The sequence below is a fragment of the Lathamus discolor genome, chromosome 1 (genome assembly GCF_037157495.1).
Source record: "Lathamus discolor isolate bLatDis1 chromosome 1, bLatDis1.hap1, whole genome shotgun sequence".
Lineage (NCBI taxonomy): Eukaryota > Metazoa > Chordata > Aves > Psittaciformes > Psittacidae > Lathamus > Lathamus discolor.
The window spans coordinates 13,098,649-13,125,798 of NC_088884.1; the positions used below are offsets into that span (position 1 = coordinate 13,098,649).

Below are 27,150 nucleotides of genomic sequence, written 5' to 3' on the forward strand. Positions count from 1 at the left end.
AAAGGTACAGTAAAGTACAAATCAGCATGTTCAAGAAGTGGCTGTTAAATTGCAGACTACAAAACAGCGTTTGATGGTGAAACATGTCTTTTCATTCCCTGAAATATGAAAGCAAATAGTGCTCTACAATAACTTTAAAATACACTTACTTCCCAAGAGCAAAACACTCCAGCGTCACGTTTTGCCCTAGGAGAGCATAGGTGTCCTTGAACTTAACTTTGATATCAGCGGGATATACTTTAGCACCTAAGATGAAAAAAGAGATTTTCAGGAAAGGCACATCAGAAAAGAATACAGCTCAAGAAAAATGTTAATAAAATTCCAGACAAAATCATCTACATGGAGCTTGACCATTCATGAGGTCTGATTTAGCACTGAACTTTTAATAGTAATGCAGAATTGTTTTACTCAGCAGCTAGTTATCTTTCTCTGGATGGTAATGCCTAATATTTTTTGCAGCACAGTGCTTTAACATTTACTTGCATTTGAAGTGTGATGATGTACTGTGCATGTGGGTAGACAAAAGCCTGAGTCTCTCTTTTCCACAGATTCTTTTACAGAATGGAACATTCCAAATTGTAATGAATTTAATATTATTATCTTAGTAAGAGTATGAAGGAATTAGAGCCAGCAAATCTACATCTTAATGAGGGTACAGGGATGCAAATGTAATCAAATCTACCCACTGATGATCCCTGTAGGACTCCTTTTGCAGTTCTAGATGAAGATCACAGTATGAGTATTGGCCACGGAAAATTTGGACAAAGATCACTGATCTGTAATTACTCAAATTCAATTACAGTTCTTCACTGGAATATGTAAAGTTTAACAGATAAAAGGGTCACTGAAATCTTGATGAGTAGCTTATGAGATTCTAGTGACTGACAGTTTGAAGTGGCAAAAGGGAACCTGGCTACCATTTCGAAAATATGCGGTTTTCATGAAGAAATGGCAGGGAATTCTCTAGTAACACAAAGCCACGTAGGTGTCTTAGGGGATTGGCCATGAAACACAAAGCTCTTAGGCCACCATTGGATAGGAAATTTCAGCAGGGGAAAAGCATTTTCCATTTTCATGGGGGACTCACTGGGAAAAAATTAATTCCTGAAGCTGTTCATTAATTTTTACATGAAGTTTCTGCTTTACAGTAATATCACTTAGAACCAATGACAAGGTCAGAAAAAATATTAAAGGTTTTGGGATGAGTACAGGGGCTTATCACACAAAAGAGATGGGGACTCTGGGGGGGAGAACTCTGTTCTTGACAGTACGAAAGGAAATTTGTAAATGAATTCGGAGAGATTTCCTTCACAGAGATTTCACTGTAGATGGGAATGTTTTTAACCTCCGTACCTGGAAAACTAAATAACATTGTGCAGTAGTCATTATAACTTGCCGTGTACTTCTCCTCACAGAGCTGAAAGTACTTATGAATGAGCAAAATTAAACCACAAACATTTTGAACACTTTTTCCAATAAATACTTACGATCAGACTGGGGGATGAGTGGAATAAATTTGCTGAATACACTCTTTGTTATCGATGGGCTGGACACAAAACACGAATAATTGCCCTTATCTGATGCTTCTACATTCGCAATGTAGAGATTGCCGTTCGTCTGTGACACAAATCGTCGTTTGTCCAAAGCAATGAATACTGGGAACTCGTTTAGAAGCCACCGATAACTGAGGTCATCTGGAGGAAAATATTTTCTAGTCAGTATTAAAAACCGATACTATCAACTACTTAACCTATGGAATACTGTCTGAATATAAATTATTTCACTCTGATCTTTCCTTTGGGAGAGGCAGCTTTGTGGGAGAGAATATAATATAGAATCATAGAATAGTTAGGGTTGGAAAGGACCTTAAGATCATCTAGTTCCAACCCCCCTGCCATGGCCAGGGACACCTCACACTAAATCATCTCAGCCAAGGTTTCTTCCAACCTGGCCTTGAACACTGCCAGGGATGGAGCATTCACAGCTTCCTTGGGCAACCCATTCCAGTGCCTCACCACCCTCACAGGAAAGAACATCTTCCCTGTAGCCAACCAAAACTTCCCCTGTGTAAGTTTGAACCCGTTACCCCTTGTCCTATCACTACAGTCCCTAATGAAGAGTCCCTCCCCAGCATCCCTACAGGCCCCCTTCAGGTACTGGAAGGCTGCTATGAGGTCTCCATGCAGCCTTCTCTTCTCCAGGCTGAACAGCCCCAACTTTCTCAGCCTACATGTCTCAGTAGCCAGCCAATATCTGTCTACACTGAACACAGGAGTACTGCTACCATGAGTGCAGATTACTGAGTACCCAGTTACAGTGTGTGAAGCTCCCCTTGGGCACAGCCTTCCCACAGGAACTGGAGTGGAGTGGGAGGAGATGGGCAGCTGGGTCTACCTCACACAACTGAGAAGCTGGGAAGGCCTCACCAGCCTTGCAATTTAGACAAAGCCTTGGAATATTTTAACTAGCAATATATCTCAGTTCTTTATTTCCTTGCAATACTTATGTATTACTTATGCAATACTTATGTGTTGAGCATGAAAACTAAAACATTATCCTATTTTACAAGATAAAAGAGATGCTAACACCTAAATTTAGCCCTCTGAATGGAACTGCAGATACTTGAGTTTAGGGGCATAATCCCTGCAGAACTCTTCAATAGCTAATGATGAGAAAAAGGCACTTCCAGAGCATAAATAGTCTCATCTGGTGCCTACTGCTGTACCATGACTGTAACAAGAGCCCATGATCATTTCTGTTGAGGTAATTTCATTAGGTGGAACGAAACTGGGCCTTGCTCAAGGGCAGCAGAAAGTCTGGAATGACAGTGATACAGTGCCATGTACTCAGGTCTTTTGAATGGTACAACAAGCCTCCCCTCCATTATCCAGATTAGTCTGAGTAATTTAGGTATCAAAACCTATTTGCAAATTGAATATCCTTTACATATAGTCAACTATAGGCATATATACAAAATGGAAACCTAACCTAAACAGTGATTCTCAAGCTGCATGAAAGTTACTGTTTTAGTAAAATTAAAAGAAACTTTCCAAAGTAAATATTTATTCCTTTTCCACTCTTAAGCAGTTGAAAATGAAGCACTTTATGCTGAATTACCTGGGTAGTGGTAAGGAGGCTCACAAAGAAGCACTGCTCCAACACCTTCTCGCACTTTAACCTCATAGCGTTCCTCAGGTGGAAAGGGATCCAGATCTAGTTTAAAAAGAATGGGGGAGGAAAAATGGGGGTTTTAATACAAGAATTTTTCTTTATTATTATTTTCAGCCCTGTAGACATTAACCCAGAAATACAACAATATATAGTAGATAGATACCTGTGGACCCATAATACCAGTTTTGCTCATTTTAACTTCATCATTATGAAGTGCAATGAATTTTTTACAGTATTTTAGTCATAATAATCAAAAATGCCAGAAAAACACCCCTGTGCAGATCGTATCCCTAAGAGTAGCCAAGTGAGCTACATTTGAAGAAGGAATCCCAAGTAGAGAAAGGAGAAGAATTTTAGGTTATTTTTCGATTGGTTTCTCAAAAAACGCAGGTTTAATCCTTTAATGTAACTTAAAGTGGCTTCTCTAAAATGGCCTGGCTGCCCTCCCTGATAACCCCAGCAGCCAAGGACTGCTAAGCAGCTAGCTCAGACACACCTTTTCTGCCATAAGTTTGGAACAGAAGTGACTCAGATCCCAGGAGAAACCTTAGCCAACCCTCTTTAAACCAACTTCCATGCAGCAGGGTAGACAGTGGGTAAAATTATAAAGAAGCAAGTCCTTCGTGGAGGTACACATCATCCCACAGACCATGGGAGAATAGTAATGGTATTTGCACTGATAAGGCAACAGTTGCAACAGGGTCAATAAGGGCGCTTTGCTGCTCCTTTTCACTCATTTTATGTATCCAGTCTGAAATTAAACTATCTGCATCTTGAGGCAGGGAAGCTTCTCTTGTGAAGCTTCTCCATGTCACTAAGTACAGCAAGGCTGTAGAGATCACAGCTGGAATCCTGCTTTAAATGTTACTGTGGTGCAAACAATATATGCATGACAGCCACATACGCAGACTTTGAATGCAATATTCTACCACAGAAATCATCTAAGCTAACTTCATTCAGATTACATCAGCCTTCTTCAATGGTAGGCAGCTATCCAGTCCTACTAAATTGCCAGCGCTGGGTCTGAAATCTAACTAAAACTTAAGCCAAGAGCAGCCAGCCAGAAACAATAAAGAAAAATTCAGGACAGAGCTGCATGCTAGAAGATATTAAGAAGGAAACAGAGACTATTCACTACCGTAAAATGCAACGTATAGTTAGACGGATCCAGTAGACAGTCAGCATTATCCAAAAATAATTAATTCCTTAACTTCGAAACAGCGGCTACATTTACTAAACATGGTACAGGTGAAGGATTCCTCCAAAGCCAACCACAGCTGTGAGACCTGAATGATTACAAGAATCTAAGAAGCAAATGTCATTAAGTTTTGTCAAATGCATGAAAAGAGCTCTAGGAGAGTTATGTTCAGGGAAAGATGCCTCTTCCAGCTTCCGAAATACTAATGGCTATTCTGCTCAAACAGACCAGTAGGTAACAGAGATCTTTCCAGTGACTGACAGGATCCTGACTGGATCAATGCCTAAATGGCAGGCACTGTAATGGGCCACTCTAAGGACCTCTTTAAGGACTTCTGACTATTATTTATTTTTACCTTGTGCCCTGGTGCAATGAATGTATCCAGCTCTCCACAGCTAGCTCCCAATTAATTTGGAATATTAATCTTTGATAACAAAGAAACTAAGCTTACCATACAGATTCAGTAAGAATTAGCTATTTGACCAGACAGGATTTGTACTCGAAGCCAAGGAAGCTCTTCACTCAGACTGGAATATTTCCATTCATACCATATCTCCAGTAGTTTGAGTATATTCCTGTTCCACTTGCCTGCACAGACCTTACTACACAACTACTTTGTATCTTCAAAATACTGACTGATCTCTTCCTAAAACATCAATTTTCTTGTTTCAGATCTTTTGATCATCATATATACTTGTCACAGTAATTCAATTTTGCTTTCTCTGGAACAGATTAGTGCCTCAAATCTCTTGCAGCAATAGGAAAAAATAAAAACTACAATCATTAGCAAAAAATGTGTTTCTAATTTGATACTGCTTTGCATATGCATGATGTAGGGTTTGATGAAAGGAAAACCGATCATTGATTTTAAGTTATTTTAGCTATTTTGAAGTGTAGACATTTTGTTTATAGTATTCTTGAATAACTTCTAAATATTTAGGACGGCCACCACATATTTATAGACATGGGAACAGACAGGCAATTTGTGTACATAAAACATTATGCTAGTCCTGAAATAAAATAGTCTATACCAAGCACAGGAAAGTCATTCAATTATTGAGATGAAACTGTATACCTTTTTCCCACTTACAGAATGCTCTGTTTCTGACTGGGTCTTGCTATCTTCTTTGCATAAGCACTACTTAGTTATTACTCAATAATTATAATGTGTGATTCCATGAACTCTTAATTGGAAGAAATTCATTTTTAGCTAGAATGAATTAGCATAATCACTCTACTCCTATAAGCATACAAGCAATAGCTAAAGAGTATGCAAATTTCTCTTCCTTGTCATTCTTGCAGCCTCTCTGCTGTGAAATTGCTGTGTTTGACTATTCTGAAACTGCTTCCCAGCAAACAGAGCAGTGAATCATCTCTGATTTTGCTCAGCACACACCAAAAAGCCACTAAATAATCCTGCAGGATAAAATTCCTTCCTTCAGGAGGATGTGTGTAAAAGTTGAAAAAGTTTTTAATGGGTTTTAAAGCACTGGATCTAAAAAGATCCAGCTCTACTAAAGACAGTGTTTTCAGATGTTCTCGGCATTAAAAGACACACAGGCCTGTGTGAATGGTCACTGGTAAGAGAGGATTAATTCTTTGTGGATTCCTATTTTTGTTCTCTGATGAAAAAATACATTGAGGAAAAAAAGCATCTTAAGGCAAAATAAAATATAAATCCCAAACACTGTGCTCAGTCAGCAAAATTTTACATTACTCTTCTTGTAGTACATCAGTTTTTTCCAATGCATGCATTTGTTGAGAGTGCAGGTCTGTGCATATGCATGCATTCACAAGACTGGTTCATGATTGTCAGAAGCTGACAGAAATGTCCCCTAGCAGGGTCTTCATCGCAGCCTAGGAGTCAGAGAGCATGCTTTACTAGTGAGTGCATGCCTTCCTCCTGCAGGCATCTCGGTTGTGTTCGCACTGCAGCAGCACCTCATCACTGTATGCTCCCACTTGCATCTTTCCTCTGTGACTATTTCTCCTCAGCTCCTACCATATCTAAAAAGAGTCTGGACATTATTATCTCAAGATCTGGTTCCATAAGTCTCTTCAATTATTAATTTAACAATAACTCATTGCAAAGGATGATGTGTCAGCTGAATGCTAAAAAATATAAAATGCTTACAAAATTTATTATGTGTTGATCTCTGCAGACTAAGCTACTAAACATACTGTTTTTACAGAGTAATACAGCAATAGCATATGTTAGCAGAAGACAATGAAGCTTCTATGCTTTGACATAAATATCAACTTACATCCAAAACTCAGAGTGGCTTCACTGCTTCTGACAGTTCCAAAGATATTAGATACTACACAGACATATTTTCCAGCATCCCTTGATTTCTCTGGATTATTGATAACAAGTCTGCCTCCCACCATACTGTAGCGATCCTTTGTTAAATCAATGTCCCAGTTGTTGAGTTTCCACCTATTAAAAAAAAAAAGAAAAGCCAGATGTAAGGTTTGGCCCCAAAACCCAAGCCTGGTAAGAAATATGATTTGAAAAATAACTCATGGATCGTGATAAACTATACAGGAAGGCAGGAATATACTTCTATATATGTTTTATGCTTTTCTTCAGCCAGAGCCACATATCTGGACTCCAGAGATCTTTTAAATGTAACAGCTTCAGACTGCATTAGCTTTCTCAGGGATGTGACATAGGTGAAGACCTGGTTGCTGGCCACGCAGCGAAAGATGCTTGAGCTGGCTGTGAATAAGCTTGGTAGCAATCAAGTACTGGATTGCAAACGTATCGTAGAATAGTTATTTAAGGCCAAATTAGCTAAGAAAATACTCCCTCTGCATCTTTAAAGTATGGAGTAGTGAAATTTTTAACAGCCTTTTGAAAACTTGCTGCAGGGGATGAAAATGTTTCATACAGCCTAACGTGCCAGTGAAGTCAGCGCAGAAACAGTGGAATGCCTGATTCAAGACCTACTTCCTACACTCAGAAAATTGCTGGACACTCTCACCTTAATTACTGTAAAAGCCCACAGCCAGCTCCCCGAGTTTCTGTAACTTGCACTTCAGAAACTAGGAGGGAAACTCGGTCACCTAGGTCTGGCCCTTACTGATTTACAAAAACAAAATACACGCAGGGGGAACCATCTCTAGGTCTGTATTTATTACTGTGTCCACAAGGGGGAGCCCATAACCGTCTCTGAAAGAAACTGAGCGTTTCCTGAACGCAAGCAGGGAAGATGCTCCTTAAGCATTTAAATATCATAAAATTATTTCGGTGTAAATACTTTTTTGTCACAAAGTAAAGATAGGCATTAATGTTCGAAAATGAGAGTGCATGCCCTGTGCCTTCCTTCCTTATCAAAGATGTACTGAAATACACAGAATACTCATCTGGAAACTGAAATTGCAATTGTGATAGAAAGAAACAATAATAAAGGTGATATTAACAAAAAATAAATACAAAATTATTAATGAAATGGCAGGATTTTCAAGATGCAATAAATAGCATTTGGGTTTTACAAGATTTTAGAGGCATCACTTCAGTCCTATGAGACATACTGCATGTCTGTATTACAAATAATAGATCCTCTGTTAGGAAAAACCTAGGAATAACTGCCAAAGGAACAGCTTACGCTGCAATGAGAATGTGGCAGGAAGGACTTATCTACCTCAGAGACAGGAAAATCTTGACTCATGAGCTGTTGGCAGGCTGAGAAATGAAAATAATATATTTGAGGTAAAATATATTGAGACTAAAATAACAATGTGAGGAAATAAGAAGAGCTCTGGAGGTGCAAGGCAATTCTTCCAGAGTGACTTTGCTACTTCAGATTTTGCAGAGCCCACAACAGATATGAAGAATGCTAAAATTTATGTGGAGCCCATGATCGCTCTATAGATGGCATGTTTACATAGTCTTGCAGACAGGATGGGGGAGTCTCTGGACAGACTAGAAGTGATGGGGAAGAGTATCAGAAGGGTACTGAAACTATGTGTATCTGATCTCTCTTCATTCCCAGTCCTCAATAAGCAAGGCAAAATGAAGTGTAGAAAAACTTGTAAATATACTAGAGACAGGGATCATATTTAAAAGGGGTATTGGAGTCCTCCCTGAAAACCTTCAGTCACAGGTGGGTCTACACATGTAGACAATCTGTAAGCATATTTAAAGAAAAAGGCGATGAACATTTTAAACACATTTAAAAGAATGGGAAACAGACTCAACTGCTTGCTCTGTCTTAGAAGCCAAAGTCTAAGAAAACACCTAAGTGAGTACTGGAGGTGGATCATAGGATCAGAGAACAATTTAGTTAAATTGAACTCTTTTACTGGCAAGAAATTGTATCTGCCCCTTACTATGATGACAACAGTCTTCTGCCCATGACTCGTTGCAAATTAGTCATAGTCTTAATAGTGACAATCTTAAGGATATTTTCCCGTACATAATAGAGCAGATAATGGCCAACAAACTCATATGGATACCCAGCGGTCACACAATAAAGCAGAATTGCTCTGCTACTAACATGACCACAAATACTGTGAAAGAGGTCATGTGTGAATCCCTACTAAACTAGTTGAAAAGTATTTCCGGAATAAAGTTTTTAATGTCTTCAGTAGCAGAGCTGACACATTATCGAGCATCTCTCTGCAATACAGTGGATGAAAAGCAACATAGGATGTAGAATATCCAGGTTCAACAGCCATTCTTCTTTCAGAGTAAAATACAATAAAAAAAAGCTGTTCCAAATCAAGAATAACAAGGATTTAAACGTCCGTCATCCTTACCTAGAAACACGCGTTTCTTAATTATTTTTTAGAGATAATTCTTTTTTGTTTGGATCTGGATCAGTATTCCTTTCAAAAGCTGAAAACATCTAACACAAAAGGAATGTACTGTCTTCAACACTGACTAGACATTCGGGCAAACTAAATCAAGGTTGGCTCTTACTCAGAAATTGCAAATCTCTCCATTTTCCCCTGCCTTGAAGACTTTGTATCATGTAGCACTTGTAATCCTTTTGTAATCCTTTTGTAACCTGTTAAGACAGCCAATCATTTCACAATTGAAACCCTCACTGAGTAAAATACCTAAGACCTGAAAATCAAGAGAGGTTACCTGTAAGTAGGAAAAGGAATTGCTCGAGCTCTGCAGTTCATTGAAACTTGTCCATCTGAAGATTCTTCTGGATAGATGGTATCAATGGGTTGCTCCTCAAAAACAGGTCCATAGCCTTTGTTTCCTTCCTCTGAAAAATTAGTAGTTTGAAATTAATCACTTTTTAGTTAGTAGTCAACCTGAAGATGAAATTACATCACACCTCCCACATTCAAAATGCAAAGGCTAAATATTGAGTACCCCAAAATCAAGTTCTATATACATCAAGAAAACCGGAGCAGTAAGGATAACAGAAGTGCTGGCCTTCCTTCACTGACTCCTGTTTCATACCTCCCTTCTGAGAACTAAAGTAACTCAAACTATATTCCTGTGCCTTCTCCACTGTTATCATATTATCATTATGCCAAATGTAGTTGAGATAATTATGAATTGAAGTTATGCCCTTTAGAAACACAGTAAGCCAACTTCAGAGGCCAACAAATTCTCATCAAACAGGTCCAGATCCAAAACAACTACCCAAATATTAGGTGCTCCTTATTTATATCCTAATCGTATCTAGTGTTTTTTACATATTCAGAATCTTTACTGCACCAGACAAAACCCCCTTATGTTGGAGATCAAAGCTGAGAATTACATTGTGTCAAGAACACACTTCTATCTTTCCTCTCAAGCTCAGGTGTATGTATATATTAACTTTCTCCCCTCCAAAATAAAATAAAAAATAAAAAAATCCCACATTGAAAATAGTTTAAGTTTTTAAATTCAAGCACTTAAAGGTGAATAAATGTCAAACAATTTTGTCAACAAACTATGTTTTTTTCATCTTTATCCTCCATTTGCTGATGCTGCTGTAAAGGTCTTGGGCTCTGGACGCCTCTGCTGCATTCCCTTCTCCTTTATTTGCTGGGGCTGGAACTAGATGATCTTTAAGTTCCCTTCCAACCCAAACCATTGTATGATCTCCTCCAAACATGCAAGATTGATCTCTGGCATCTGTAAAAGCAAGACTAGGAGAAATAGTGGAATGCTCTGGGAAAATTCTGCTCAGTAAACCCAGGATGTACCTGTTTTTTTTCCTGTGAAAATGGCAAATGTACATTCCGGGCACAGAATGGCACAGTGAGGAGGTAAAATTTTCGGACAACACAGCTGTCTAATTCTCAGAGGTCTCTACTGAGACTGAACTAACAATATGGACGCTTGTAAGCAAACTCATAGGAAAAGCAAACTAGTACATGACTGCTACCAGGTTCATTTTCCAGTCAAGTTCAGAGCCTTGCTCCAAATCCTAGAGATGCCAGAAGTCTGGAAAATGACCTTACAATACAATGGAAAAAAACCCAAACAACTTTCCCAATCTCTTCAGAGATGGCTGAATCATTTTATCTAAAAAAATTCCCAAAGCAACAGTTTAAGACAGAAAAATCCTAACATTTTGCAATAGTATCTGTGCTGCCTATAAAATCCACTACGCCTTCTAATACTACATTTAAAAAACCTTCACAGATCAAGAGATAAAATGGCAATGCAACATATTCATGTCCTTAAACCTAATTATGATTTTTTACTATCCCATTAAAAGTCTTGCCTTTGGTCATAAAACACTCTAAATCAAACAGTTTTTAGAAAACCTAAAAGAGAAGAAAGGATCTATCTATATAACTAAAGAATGCAAATTGTCAATGGTAACATATCATATATACAGAAAACAGTCTTTCCACAGCTATCATTTTTATTGTTCCTTAATTCCATATTCATAGATAGACACTGGATTACAGCACCAGCAGAAGACTGTTTACAGATAAAAAGTAAGTTCCCTTTCCAGTTCAAGTTTGGGGAAAAAAATCACCTTGTGACTTGAGGGCAGGAGCAGATCGAGAAGACAGTGTTATGCTGCTGCAGGTATGGTCAGGCAACTTCATTTTAAAGAACCAACTCACGTAATGAGAAGTCTTTCAAAGAAGCAAAAGAAGGCCACTAGAAAGGAAGAGGTTTTGAAAAATGGTCTTCTTTCTTTCATGTATTAAAGCACAATATGATGTAAAAATCTACATATTGCTAGATCAAAAGAAGTACCTTCAGCCTGAAAAGGCAAGAATCACATATTTGCTTGAAGCCTGGAATGACTGGGCCACAAACCTGACAGCACTTTCTGTGCAATTTTTAAGTATGAATACAGAGTAACAACGGCCCCTAGCAGCAAATAACCGTACCCTGTACAGCTGACTCTTTCCACCTTAGGACTCAAATATTATAGATATTATAGACCACTAAGTCATTTAATGGCATAAATTTTTAATGCTGCCAGCACTATTAATTATACTTAGTGAATGTCTGTTTCTCATACGTATCAAATACACTTTAGAATGGCACTTCTGCTGCAATCTATCATGAATCTGGTTTCAGATGCCTGGCAGAGCAGAAAAAGATACACAGACTGAATGTCAGGTGTGGCGACTGATAAATCTTTCATTCTCAGTTGTAAGGTGAGTGTGGACCAGTGATATGAAACAGTAAGGAGGAGAAACGTGAAAAGAAAGGGTTTTTGAAAGGATCAGCAAGAAAGTTCGCACTTTAAGCGAAGTACCATGTCTATGTGAGGAAGATTAGAGACAGAAAAGTGCAGACTAAGACTGCAAGGAAAAAGATCAGCTTATTGTATTTGTGCCTACAAGAAAAAGGGGAGAAATAAGTTGGACAAGAAAGAAGGAAATGAATGCATTAGGGAAAGTAAGGATGAGAAGAAAAGCACGTTTCATCTGTTCTGGTCATGCGTTAGGGAAGAGGATGGACTACCTGACCTTTCAAATACTGTTCCTGACCTATTTTCTGTGTACATTTATTGTGATTTACATTTTGAATTGGACTAAAGGCTCTCACCTAATTCTGAGTATTCAAGGCATTCTTCAGTAAATTCTGCAAGCAAGGCTCAGACTTCGTGGCAGTGTCAAAATGTATTAGGAAGTCTTCACAAAGGTTAAGAAAATCTCTACACAGCTGACGAGATCATGGATCCTGTATAAGAACCGTTTCTGCTGGAAGGTGGCCCTGTCATCCCTTCTCCAGGCAACACTTTCCAGACGGGCAGTGTCATTTTCCCTCTAGACATTCCTGCAACACCTCTCTTGCTTGTCTGACTTCTTAGGTAGCTGATAAAGCTAAAGAGAGTGGAAATTTATTCAATTCCATTTTTCTGGGTTAGTTTTCTGCCAGTTTAGTGAAGTTAATTCGTTCACTGATGAAGAGCTGTGCCAGTGCAAAGGGTGGAATAGAGGCAGGGCTATAGGCTTCCACCTTTAGTGTGGAAAAATGTTGCCTTATTAACTGAACCATCTGAAAGAACTACTGCCTAAGTAAGACATATGTCTGAAAGCCTTACTACTACTTACAGATGAGCTACAAAATTATATTAACACACCTTTATGTCCCTGCACAAGCCTATGAGAGATCATAATGTAAAATACCCAACGCATTCAGAGAAAAGATACTAAAGGATGTCAGAAACCATCTGAGGCAGTTCTTTTCAAGGCATCTCAACACACTCCAGCAGAAGAGGAAAAAGGAAGGCACAATAAAAAGGCTTAATCAGTGCATCTTGATTCTGTATGTATTTAATTCAGGAAATGTGAAATTTTCTATTTAAATGTATTTTTGAAAAACTAACTAGCTTTCAAACTACTTAATTTTACATGGTATACACTAATGTAGAACAGAGACAGAGGTTTTCCAGCCCATATACAGTCCTGTTGTATTACTTATGTTTTAATCCCCCCACCCCCTGCAACTAAAAACAAATCAGTAGCCAGTCGCCTTTGTATCAATCAGTAGATCTCCCTTCACCTCATATCCTTCCATGTCCAAACTATTGGCCATTCAAATGGCCTTGCATCCTCTATGCACCCTGCTCCTGGTTCTCCCTATCACATCCTTCTCTTCTTTGATAAGGAAATTATGCTTATCTATAAAGGTAATGCAATTTTCAACATAGCCACCACACAGGTCCACTTCTAGTATCTTACTTCCAAAAGCCTAATCACTGTCTGTTGTTGTTAGAGAGCATATATCTTTAGTTCAGTATTTATTTCCATAATATAATTCTATATACATTTGTTAATTCTATGTATTGTTCTAACGACACTGATACTAAATTATTCATATCAGGTACAAATCTGGCATACATTTGACAACATAGCAGACAAATTCTGACTTGATTTTTAAAAACTGAATGACTTGAGCATAGCTGCCCTGGTTATAAGTCACCATAACATTGGCAGAAAGAAGGGAAGGGACTGATTTGTCAAATGCAGTTATTGTAATTAAAAATGCCCTACATTAACTTTGTAACCTTCCAGATTAGCTTACAGGTCTTCATTAAAAACACATTTAGGAAAATGATTCATTCGGTTCATAGTATTAGGAGATCTCCTTACATGTCCTTTGCATTGGCTCGCTGCAGACAGGAAGAAGGCTGAGTAAGGGTGGGAAGAGGAAGAGTACTGTCACTTGGTCAGTTTGGGCTTTGAGGATCAGAAGAAAATATGTGGCAAGAACATCCCAGGGATGAACCTTGGGACACTATGAAAAAGAGAGGATGCAGGTGCTAGGTCTATGGCTATCCTGTGGGAATGGCAGAGTGATCTTGGGCTGCTTCAACATTATCATGACAAAAAGAAACAGATATATCTACAGAAAGCAGATGGCATAACTAGAAAACTGCTTGGGATTCAACTGGTCAGGGAACCACAGGAACTGAAACAATGGAAAATTCACATGATGCCAGGAAAATACAATCCAATGTAGACATCATCACACAGGTATGATTTTTGGGTAGAAATGTGGACAGTCTTAGGGAAAAAGTGAAGGAAATTCTAGGAATTCACTATCTAGGAAAGGGTGAACCGGGCTCACCTGCACACAAACATACGAAGCAGACCTCAGCTTCTTCAGTGTTCCCAACTTCTTTCCTATCCAGCCCAGTTAAACAATGCTTGAAAAACCCTGTTCTGAGCACACACTCTGTGTTTTTTAGTATCTACCTAATTTTATTAGTTGCTCAGAAAACTCCTTACCCACTGCTTTTCCTTGTTTTGGCATTATCCCCATTGTGACAACGCATTTTTGTCAGATTGCTAATTATCTAGACTTCATGTCCAGGTCCCAGCCTGTCCAAGACCTGTGCTTCTAATATTCAGGGCAATGGGCCTGCCATTTTTTCAGTTCTGATTTAAATTCCTTTTGATTTAATTCATTTTAAGTACAGCAAATGACCTGTTAAGTTTCTTATTAGTAAAAATCACTAAAGAAGAGTGACTGACTGACTACCTGGTAATTCTCCCTACCTAATCTTGGTAGATCCTACTAGATCTACCACATTGAATCATCCCAAAAGGTGTCTTCCTAACTGATTCTAAAACCCCTCCAATAAGTAAAACTTCATAATTCATTTTAGCAAATCCTTTCCAATGTCTAACAATGATTCCCATTACAAGAGTTTACTTTTTAATATCTAAATTTTAATATCTAAAGATCTTCAGCATTCAGACCTTTTTATTGAACTTTCTAATTTTAAGAAAAGGTCTCACATTAGATCTGAGTTTACTGGCCTCTTGGTTCTTTCCTTGTCTTAGCAAGAAATAATGAGGAGAAAACTGCACCAAGGGCATTTGCACACAACCACTCATCTTGGTCTTCATATGCAATGGAAGTCATAAACATAAATATAATATTTACATCCTACATAGTATTAAGCAGCCATGCCAACCTGTTACTACCACAGACAGCATAAAATACTGAACTCAAAACATCAATTTCAGTGGGTTATAGTGCTGAGCAAAAAAATTCCTCTGTTGAGAGACAGCAGGGTTGGTTTGCTTCTTTTAATACCAGTCATCCAAATCACTTTCAGACAAGTCAATTTATTCTACTATTATCTAATTCAGACTTTACATGCATCTAATTAATTTTGAAAATCGATTTTACTCATAGATGAAGGATAATGTCATGAAGTGAAGCTGCTTATAATTGTGGGCACTGCTCTGTGTGTGATTAGAACCAGAAAGGGAAGTTAAAAGTATGTAGATTATTAAAGACTACTGTGATTTATTGTTTTTAGTACATAGGAAAAAAGCATCAGTTCTTGGGGTTATTTTTCCAATATAGAAAGTTAAATAAAACCTAATTGTTTATTTTTTTCTTTCTCATTCTCAGCTACAGAGATGTGCAAACATACTGTGGATGTTTTTAGGGGTTGTTTTGTGTGTGGCAAATCACGGAACACAAAATGCTCTTAAAGGTTTGTCTTATAAATAATTAGATTTTGCAGTACTGCAGTATCTCAAACCTTAATGAAATGACAGAGTTCAATAAATGAATTTGTGACAAAAATAGTAACTCCTTTCTTCTTTCTTTCTACTATGACTACTTTCTAGTCTACTGTAATAAATTTGAAGTAAGACTCTTGACATAAAGTGCAGGATTTATCCCACGTAATTTTAAAACTTAGGGATTTTGTCCAAACTACTTATATGGCTTTCTTTTGAGGGATCAGACAAGCATTTCCACCAAGTAATTTGGATATCCCATTCTCTCTTCATCAACCACGAAGACAGCTGCATCACATACCATCTAGATGGTTAAAATAGAGTGTGACAAATCTTCCCATAAGAGAGTATGGATTTACTTGCCCGTACCTGTGCAACATGACCTGTAGTCTCTCAGCTGAGCCTGCTAGCAACAACAGGAACACTAACTGCAATTTACGTCCCAATTTCCTCAACTGCTAAGTTTCAGGGGGGAGAGCACAGCCTACTCCTACACCTGATGAGGGACCTATTATTATAAGGCTTGGTTTTACTTATTTTGCAGCAGCATCTAGAAACCTCTGCGAAAGGCCAGGGAGCACATGGTCAGGCACTACTAAGAAAACAGTCTTTGCCCTAATTATTCCACTCTAGGGAATCACCAGAAGTATAGCTGCACTTTCTGCTTCTGACTTGGTCTGCAGGGCTCAAACACTCAAAGAACAAGGAGAAGGTCAGGCATGAAGAGATAATATAGTCCTTACACCCTCATATGTCAAAGGTAACATTGTACCTGTTCCTTAGCCAAATTTTAATATCCTCTAGTGGATGTCATAGCAATATACCTTTTTCTCCATGAACCTTATGCAGGAAGGTATTGAGACCTCGTAGCAGCCTTCCAGTATCTGAAGGGGTGGTGTAGGGATGCTGGGGACAGACTCTTCATCAGGGACTGTAGTGATAGGACAAGGGGTAATGGGTTCAAACTTAAAGAGGGGAAGTTTAGATTGGATATAAGGAAGAAATTCTTTCCTGTTAGCGTTAGGTGAGGCACTGGAATGGGTTGCCCAGGGAAGCTGTGAATGCTCCATCCCTGGCGGTGTTCAAGGCCAGGTTGGACAGAACCTTGGGTGAGATGGTTTAGTGTGAGGTGTCCCTGCTCATGGCAGGGGAGTTGGAACTAGATGATCTTGAGGTCCTTTCCAACCCTAACTGTTCTATGATTCTGTAGTTTCTATATATAATATATCTCTTAGTGTAGGTTTAATCTGTGAAGATCCTGGGGGTAAAACTAACGTCTCTTTGGATATCTGACGTCATGGGACTGTAAAGTCTGGAGAGCTTTCCTAAATCCATTTATGAAGCAGAATTTAGTTCTCTGATTTAATATGACATCAGATATGATAAATGGGTATGTGTGAAGTGGAAGACAGCTCACGAGTTCAACAATTTTCTATCTGAGGAGAAGACTGGGAATCTGAGGAGAAGATTGACTGGTGGACCTGCACTCTATCATCCCTGAGACATGCATTAAGGACCTCTCATATTTTTTCAGGAACCTGATCCATCACAAAATTTACGCATGTAAATTGATCCAAATCAACACGCCACCTATAAGTGAGATGTTAATCACATGTCCAAGCCCTCTGCTGAATAGGAATCAACTTGACTCTCAAAACACCACAAACTGTGGCATGAATATTGATAAAAAATCACAGTGGAAGGTTTTCCAAAGGTCAATTGTCAGTAAGAAGCTAAAACAGGTGGAAAACCTCAAGATGCTGTCATTCCCACTGTGCACTGATATACAAATATTTCAGCTAGCATCTTTCTTTTTGTAATGAGCCTTCCCTTTCTGTTGCTGCTTCCTGTACACTTCTCTGTTTCCCTGGCATTTAACACTTCTGAAAGTGTCTGTGAGAGACAGTCATTTGGTATCACTCTTCTCAGTATTGATCTGCCTGACGGTGTTGTATCCTGTTGCAATTTTTTACATGAGAGAGGGACAAAGTTCTGTTGACACAGCACATGGCTAGATTAACCTTGAATGCTAATAGATGCTGAACAAGAGAGCCATGGACTCATTCATTATCTTAACTACGACCAACTTGTCAGGTTCCATATCAGCATCTCAAGGCTAGAAATCATTTGATATTTAGAAGTAGCTCTTGCACTGTTTTCAGTATGTCACAGAAATTATGACCTACTAGCACATGAGAAGCTCATGCTCGGAAACAAGATGGTCTGGGAATAAACCAAAATATCTCTACTGGGCTCACAGGAAGGTAAACATGACACTTCATGTTTCTGAGCACTATGATGGCAAAACACATTACAATTATTTATTTACAAATGTCAGACACTGCAGTAGTATGAAATGGTCTTCTGACACCTAAGGACAGACATGGCAGACAAGGCAAACAGGTATTAAGTATATTCATCCACTTTGTATTTTAGAAGAAAATGTGCATCTCTCTTTAGCAATTGTGACTAATGCATATGTTGCGGTAAAAAGCTTTAAATAGTGTAGATTCTGGCCCACCGTTCATAAAATGTATTTTTGAACCTACTGTTCCAGGGAAAATCCAAACTATATATAATTTAAGGTTTGAGGGTTGCATTTTTTTTACTCCTTTTATAATCAAGAGGGAAAAGTTTCAGTTGGCATTCCTGGGAAGCTTATGTGCTGAAGTAGTAACATGTTGATGTCCACAAAACTCATGATGTAGCATATCATGGTCTATAAAGAAGAGACCATCATCCTGCTGTAGAAGAGGCACTGATTTAGCCATCAAGATGCTAAAGGGACATCAGTTTCTAAGAACCATTCAGCACTTAAACAGAAAAAGTAAACACTCCAGCAGTCTCACTTCATATTATATGAAAGGGTTAGATTGTATTTGGGAAGGCTGCATCTACTTTTCTGGACTAAAAAGAGCAGAAGTACTCCTATCCCATACGTGCCAGTGAAGTCCTCAAAGAGCCATGTTGTTAATTACTTAGTTTCTCTTTTACAGCAAGTATCAAGTAAAAAAAGCTCCAACCCCTGGCAAAATTAGTTTCTCCACTTATGACTAAGAACGGCAGAGTACAGTTTGCTTGTCTTCTCAGACTGCCAAAGCAATGCCAGCCAATACCAATTATAGTACTTTTAAACATATTCATATTTGCCTTTTAGATACTTAAACCATTTAGATTATTTTTCCTTAAAAACTTCAGTGTTAACTTCAAAAGTGACTTAAAAGTCTAACTTTTTGATCTCATGGGAAAGCCAATGCTCATCATATTAGGCATGAAGGTGAAAGTGTAATTGTAAACAATCTCCCCACACCAGCCTTCCAAGTGCATATGGAATACCAGCAATTCAGCATGCTGAATAATAGCATCCTCATGGACACATCAAAATAACTGCCCTGCATTAAGGGGCCCTCTGTCTTACTGGTTTTCTTGCTTTTCCAGCTTTCACAGAAGCTTGGGATTCTAGTGATTTTTGAAAACACAGCATTAGGTCCACTTAAAAGCAGAAGTGCTTTTGACGTTCTTACCCATTACCTCATATGCCCAACCCAGAATACTGTGACTATTGTCACTACAGTGACAAGCTGCTTTTTGAGGTCTGATCTGACCCAAACTCAGGTACTGCCTGGCTCTGCACTATGAAATCCCAAGAAGTAGAACAGTTTGATCAGAAAAAATGTGTGAGGAATACAGTAACATTTTTTGCTACTGATTCCTCTTACAGCCAAATGTTATCAAGTATTCACTAAGCACATAAAATATAGGGCCTTTGCAGCTTTTAATTGCTCTTTAGGGGGAAAAAACAAAACAAGCCTATTGCTGGAAAAGACTCCTAATTCTTTTGGTGCAATGTTATTATACCAGGTGAAGATATTCTTTGGTTCACTTCAGATGTACTAGATAAAGGAAAAGTTTAAAATTCAGAATTAGCAACAGGATATGAATTTAACGGGAAGTCAAAGGCAATTTAAAAGTATGTTGGAGAGAGCCCATATGTAAGGGGAAAGAGAAGAGTCAAATATTACCAGTAATAGGCATGAAATAGCTTTTTTGGCAGTGGACTGAAATCACCACAGTGCTCCCTTAGGAGTGATTTACTGCTCTCATTTGCCTTGCACTACTCAGAGTGCACTCCAAAAACCAACCCTTATTATAACTGTCTGTTCTATCAGTAAGCAAAAGGCCAAATTACTTATGGCTTTTTCATCAATTTATACTGCAAGACTACATTTCAAGCACTAATTTACCTGGAAACAAAACATTGCTCCTGTCTCATTGCAGATTATAAACCACTGATGCAATGATTCATGAATTATTTGCTTCCCTTCAGTCAAGTATGTGCACATTCCCCACTGATGAGAAATGGCTGATCATTGCAACAGTTCTCAACTTCTGCCTTCGATTACCACAGACTGGCTCAAAGTCAGGGGGCCTATTCCAAGCCAACTCCAAATTGCAAAACAAAATTAAAAGTGTGTATTTCAGTTTGGGAAAGAAAAAATCTTTTTAAATTTCCTGCAGCAGGAAAAGAGATCAGTTTGAAGACAGGTAAAATCCCTTAGGGAGGGTCAGTATACCTGTCAGCCTTTTGGGCCATATTCTGCACATCTCCAGTGAGCGTAGCTTCAGTTTTCCAGCTTTCTAGCTCCTTGTTTCCCAAATGCTTCTAGCCAGTAAGTCTGAAAGCTCTTGATGCTCAAATACATGAATTCTGGATACTTTCAGGGCTTTTGGCTGATATCTTTGAACTTGGGACGGTCTATATGTTGATACATCTCAAAGGACATTGACCCCGGAAGCTATCAGTTTCTTGGCTCCAGGGCAGTTAATATAGGAAGTCTGTTTAGGAGCCATGAATTGCAAAAAATCTTGACTGGTGGCTTCAGAGTCACAGATCACTTTGGCCAAAGGCAACTTACGGGGTAGAACCACCTAGAACTGTGGGTCAAGCACTACAGGAGGCAAGGTGAGGCAAACATACTTCCAAAAAAATCCCATTTTTTGTCAAAAAGTGCTAAAGCAACTTTTTTAACATTCTGGTTTCAACATCTGCTCCCAGCGACCTTGACTTTTCACTCTGGGCCTTGGTGTGTTTTGTTACTGAAATGAGAACTCATGATCTATCCCCGATTCCCACATTCTCTACTGTTGACACCGCCAGCATTTCTCTTGATAGTATCATGTGTGAAAGAACACATCCTAGAACTTGACATGATCACTCTAATTGTGCTCCTTCCTTCTCTACAGTATCTGTCACTTTTTAACCATACTGTGAATACTCCCAAGCAACCCCCTTGCATTTCATCTTGGTTACTGCAGCTATGTATTTATCTGGATCCCATGACATTTTAATTGCCAAGAAATACATTCAAAAGGAAAATTTGCTAAGACTTAACTGCCAGCAGCTCTAGCACTCACTTGAAATGAGAAACCCTCCAGCAAGATTCAAGTGCTGGGGCAGAACAAAAACTGCAGAATCAGATTTATATAATCCAGATGGGTGCCATAAACAGAAACAGGCTTTCGCTAAACTAAAATGGATATTTAATTATTTATACAAAGCAGAGCAGGTCCAAGAGCAAAGAGTGTTGGCGCTACTCAGTCTTGCACTAATACACTGAAAATAACAAACTTGATCTGACTGTATACCACTTCCACTCTTCTGTATTGGAGGATGGTGCCATATCTTCAGAAGTAGTGTTAGGTGTTATCTTTGACTTTTGATGAAAAATGCAAGCAAGTATGTATTTTACACCACAAGGCAAGATAGCAATTTTCTTTGAATGGGCAACAGTACTATTAGAACCTGCCCCTGTTCAAAACTCTTCACACCAATGGCTTCTATTCTTCTTGCACAAATGTAACACAGTCAAGTACAGTCAAGTGAGAGATCAAATGAACATTGCTATGAACACATCAATGCACACTCAAACCACATGCCATATCATCATAGTCATCTTCATTCTTCCTATGTCACTTGTGACCCTCACACAACACAATCTTCCCATGTCATTCTAAGGCACTGCTAGGAGGTGCATCCTGGTGCCAAGATTTCTGGTTTCTGGGCACAACTTCAATGTGCATAATGCACAAATAATAGCATTAATCATCTGGTCCTGCCCATGAAGATATTAAATGAACATTTGCTCTCAGTGATCTACTCAACTTTTTTATCCACCAATGTCCAGCACTTTTTTGGCTACTGCAGCTGATGATTTTTTTTTTTTTATGTCAACATGGCCAGTGCAAAATCACATGTGTAACATTACTGATGGTACTTGACAGCCCTTTTTTTATTCCCCCAGGAAAAGCACAGTGTTGAATTAAAGTAGTAAGTTTTAATATTGGTGCTATCAGCAACCCTCAAGTGTCAACAAAGAAAATGCCCCTGAAACACGTAATAAATACATTACAAGCATGAGATCACAACATTTTAAAGGTCTCGGGTTTTACTAGGCACTGGTATATCCTTCAGCAAACTCAGACATGGAGTAAAGAGCAGGGTAAAAACCCTTTATAAAGCAAAGTAGCATTCTCACTAATACAGAAAACACTCCTGTGAGCTATGGACTAACATGTTAATTTTTTTGACTCGAGTGAGCTATGGACTAACATGTTAATTTTTTTGACTCAATAACACAAACAATATAGGCTCATCATAGTGAAACTGAGGCAATGCCTGAAATGGTAGGCTAGATTAAGCAAGAGTATGAATCGCTCACTTCAGATAGGAATTCATCAATTACACAACGAACCCCCCAGAACACAATAATGCTTTATGAAACACAGTAGAACTAGTTTTGCGAGTAACTTCCCCCTCAGAGTAAGGAAAGATCTAAGGCCTACCTTGAAAATAACCAAAATATTAGTAAACAATATCTGTGCTTTTCAAACCTCAGTCAATATTCAGTATATGCACAATTTAATTATTCTGCTTTTTAAATTTTCTGATCTCAGTTCATGTAGTCTATACATAAGCAAAATGTTTTCTTTCTTGAGGAGAGCTCTGCTTACGATGGCAATCCAATTCATCACAGCATCTAACACTCAGCATTCATTTAAATTGACATGGAAGTCTGAAAGAAGCTTTATAAATCTCAAAGTTGTTCGGAACAGCTGGAATAGAAACCAGATTTTAACCCTGAATTTTGACTTTAGAAAGAGCTCATTCTCTTTCTTAGGACTGAACCAAAATTTCAGCCGCAAACATCTCTGTACTTTCACATTATAAATATGACTCCTGAATGTTTTAATATTTATGGCCCCATCCCAATTTATGAAAGAGTTTACAATTTCTAATTTAAAGTCAGTATATTCAGCAGTGGCCCACTGTACTGTGAAAACCACCACTATGTTCTGCTGGTGGAATTTTATGGGGTTTGTGAATTTTAGGTAGTGTCTCTATTATAGAATTTTATGTTTAGTGTATAATGGGCATATTTCCATTCTTCTGGTCATGTTGATCATCTGTACATAAATAATGGTTGATACAGTTTTTATAATATAGAGGAAGAATTAATTCCATATACCAAATTAGAATAGACAAAAACAAATTTAAAGCCCAGATCTGTCTTTTTGCAATCTTTTAATTATGGTGTCGATTCTAGTAAGTACGCTTCCTTATAGTTTCATCAATCACATTTAGTAATTCATTGTATTGGCACAAATAAATGAAAGCCATACAAACAGCATAATTTACCTTGAAATGCATAAAACTGACAACAGTTAGTTAAATGAATTAACACGGGAGGTCATCTTACCTGTCAGGCAGAAGACAAAACCGGGTGTAATAAGATGATAGATGAAGAACCACATGGTTATCTTCTGTAAAGCGATTACCTCAAAAGGAATTGTGCCTTGCAATACCATCATTCAGACAGCTAAAAATACCTGATTACAGAGAAAGGAAAAGGAGTGAATAATTCTGGCACAAGGCTTTATCTCCTATCACATTTCACTTGCAGGATTATCTGTCTAAACTGAATACTTAAGAGTTAATATAGGATAGAGTCTTTTGAATAATAAATGCATTTTCAAATTTGCTGGATCAAATTAATGATCTCATTCATTCAGAGAGCACACTCCTTAAAGAGTACTCTGATTTTCCAGTGATAGTAATTAATAGGGTAAATGTTAATACTGAACATCCTCTTTTAGACTCATCTTTCTAAACCCAAACTTCCTAAACCGGATCCTCTCTCTATGTGTATTTCCTATTATTACAAATGTTAAAATATTACATAGTTTGCAGTAAAATAAGGAAAGTCCAGATCCTATCCTACTTCATTTCACTAAATATTATATTGCAATTAATGATTTTGAAGTCTCTAAAAAGAAAATTATAGTGAAGCTGGAGTACATTAATCTCTTTCAGGATTCATGTATTCTGTCTAGTATATAGTTCCTTTTAAACTTTCAACATACAATTCTTGATCCTTTGGAAAGAAAGCATTAAATTTGATGAGTTTTCTTTTAAATGTTGAATATAATCATTTTTGCCATCTCATATTTGAAGTTTTCTCTTTTCCCTACACGAGAAATTCTGCCTCTATATATCTTAAAACCAAGCTAAAGAAACATGCAGCTTCTTGTGAATATTCTAAGATTTTAGGACAATTCACTTTTGTAAGAGTTTTTACTTCACAGAATCATAGAATCATAGAATGGCTTGGGTTGGAAAGGACCATCTAGTTCCAAACCCCCCTGCCATGGCAGGGACACCTCACACTACACCATGTCATCCAAGGCTCTGTTCAACCTGGCCTTGAACACTGCCAGGGATGGAGCATTCACAACTTCTTTCAATCAGAATATTTTCTTAGCTCTTTGTTCTGTCTGGTACCTGTTTTCTTTTTCTTTAGGGCAATGCATCAATCATGTTTGCAGTGTGCAATTCTCTTTTTTGTGTAATGGATTTCTTGCCATGAATATATAAGTGCATCCTTTACATCCATCATATCTTGTTCATACATGTTCTCTTGATTAGTTCTGCTGTAGTACTGGTTAAGTTACAGTCTTCACACAAAGCAAGGCTTTCAGCTAATCACTGACAGAATATAGTTGTATCTCAGGCACATGCTGATATCATCCATTCCTCTCAGTATATTCATTCAGTTTGTTAGTATTTCATTGTAAAATATGCTTATACATACTTGAATAGCCTTCAGTAACATGCATTTTAGGACGTTGCATGCTAATATTGCATTGTTGCTTTTTGCAGTGTGTAGTCATGATGCTACCATTGTCCGGCTTCCCATGCCAAGCACCAATTATTCTCATCATGGCTTCTACCACTTATCGAGACTCTTGCTCTTTCCAAGTAAGAATTTTTAACAGATTGATTTTTTTTTTCTTTTTTTTTTCCCCCCAAATATATAAGATCTTGTTTTCAAACAGCCTTGTTTTCCACTTCCAACACCAAGGCGAAGGCAGTTTTGAATTTCAAAGCACATGTACATACCTGACTCCCTAAGTATGCTCATGATAAATGATGCTCTGATTAACAGTGAGCCTTTGGTTTGAGCTCCTGCTGGACAGGCCCGTCCTAGTGCAAGTCTCGTATCTCCTTGAGGCAGCTAAGAAAATGCCTTGGCCATCAGGGTTTACACTTGTCCCCTCTTTCTCAGAACAATGCTAAGAAGATGTTGATTTGAGCATGCCTCAAAGAGTGAGCTTTCTTCAGAAGAATGCTTCATGGGGTCTTTTTTAAAATTCACATTGTAGGAAAATGGCAAGAAATATCACAAGATATCACAAGATATCAAGAAATATCACAAGAGTATTTCAGCTCAGAAATTACAGGTGTTGCTCTTCACATTTTTCCTTTCTTTAGCACATATGATCTTTAACAAAAAGGTCAAAACTGCATTAGTTGCCATGACCCTAAAATCACAGCTGTTCTAAGAAAACAGTGCTCAGCAAAACACAGACAAGAACTAAACAGTGATATCCAGAACTGAGATTTATTTAGAAATATTCCCCAGAAAAAAAAAGGTTCTTAAGCTGGCAATGAGTGCATATGCTTATTGTGGCTGGATCCAAGGGATGATTTTCCTAAACAGCTTTACCCTCCTGTTTCTGCTGGCACTAAAGTTTTATCAGACTCTGTCACACGAAGGATATTCACAACTATTCCAGGCATCCACCTTAAAGAACAAAGGTATGAACTACTGTGTCTATACAATTCCTCCAAAAGACTGTGGTACGTTACAACAACAAATTACTTCGTGTACTTTTCCAGCAGCCATACCCTGGCTATGAAACTTCTTGTATTCTGACAATGCCTTGCCTGGAACATTTATTTCCAAGTGACATGAGTTGAATTGCATAGTTAGGCTGAAATAATGCACATAATTAAACAGCAATGAAACAGGAACTCTGTTGGGAACAGCAGTAATTACACAGTAACTCATGGTGATAATAAGTGCGCTCAAGTGAATTGACAGAGGAAACTGTTCAGAGTAAACCTGCAGTCTCCCTCCAACATTACAGGCACAGACAGAGGATCCCTCCTCCCTCTCTTTTGCAGAATTCAGGTTCGGTTTTGAAAAGTGATAATGTCCTCTAGCTCTCCAAATATCCCCTTCTGGTGGCTCAGACAAAAAAAATGGTTTTAACACCAGTTCAAATTACAGTAAATAAAATTTGTGTCAGTAAATTCTATAAATACCTCCTTTTATTCAGATACAAAAATATCTACACTGCCAGGATTAAAATCCTGCCCTTGCTCTCACTGGTTTCGGCTGAGTGGGCTCTGTGTATATATAGCACACCCATCCCTCCTGATTTATCTCAGCTTGTGGATGGGAAGTGAGGCTGTTTCACATTGCTCTATTGAATTTTGGCAGAACTGCCTGCTATGAGATGAGACAGCATGCAGGTTATTGCCTGTGTGTCTGAAGTGGTATGGCTGTACATGATGTTACTACCCAGCTGCCCAAGAAGGAGTCTCGGCGTATTTGAGGCAGCAGCACTCACGCCGAAGGCGGCATTGTGAGCCACAGATCTCATGTGGCATTATCTGCTGCCTCTTTTGCTTTTACAGCTCTCAAGCTTTTTTCTTCACAGAGTGAGGATATTGCTGCCTAAGTAAAAATAATTCCTGAACAAAAGAATAGTCATTAGTACGACGTGCTTTTCTCCCCTGTAAAAGCAGAGTGTGACTGCAAGCCTGGGCACACTCCTTTTAGTCTGCACAGTACACTACCCTCACAACAAAGCACCATAATTTAGCACATGAGTAAGACCTTTTTAAAATATGTAATAAAATGAGCAGGCATTTAACTGCAACTGTGTCAAGTTTAATTACTACCTAATGCTCATTAGCACATTTAGGTTCCTTTCGACTGTTCAGTTTCCGAAAAGAGCCAGTC

At 38.3% G+C, this 27,150-nt stretch overlaps 1 protein-coding gene across 1 annotated transcript in view; it reads right to left on the reverse strand.

Moving 5' to 3' along the window:
• CNTN1 (contactin 1) overlaps positions 1 to 27,150 on the reverse strand; it is a 250,194-nt gene that overhangs the window by 67,516 nt on the left and 155,528 nt on the right. Inside the window, exons 5-10 of the mRNA XM_065692968.1 lie at positions 23,539 to 23,668; positions 9,462 to 9,591; positions 6,634 to 6,806; positions 3,118 to 3,213; positions 1,488 to 1,694; positions 150 to 246 (exon numbers count right to left, since the gene is read on the reverse strand). Coding sequence (XP_065549040.1) covers positions 150 to 246; positions 1,488 to 1,694; positions 3,118 to 3,213; positions 6,634 to 6,806; positions 9,462 to 9,591; positions 23,539 to 23,650 — 815 coding nt within the window. The 5' untranslated portion in view covers positions 23,651 to 23,668. The remainder of the gene's footprint in view (positions 1 to 149; positions 247 to 1,487; positions 1,695 to 3,117; positions 3,214 to 6,633; positions 6,807 to 9,461; positions 9,592 to 23,538; positions 23,669 to 27,150) is intronic.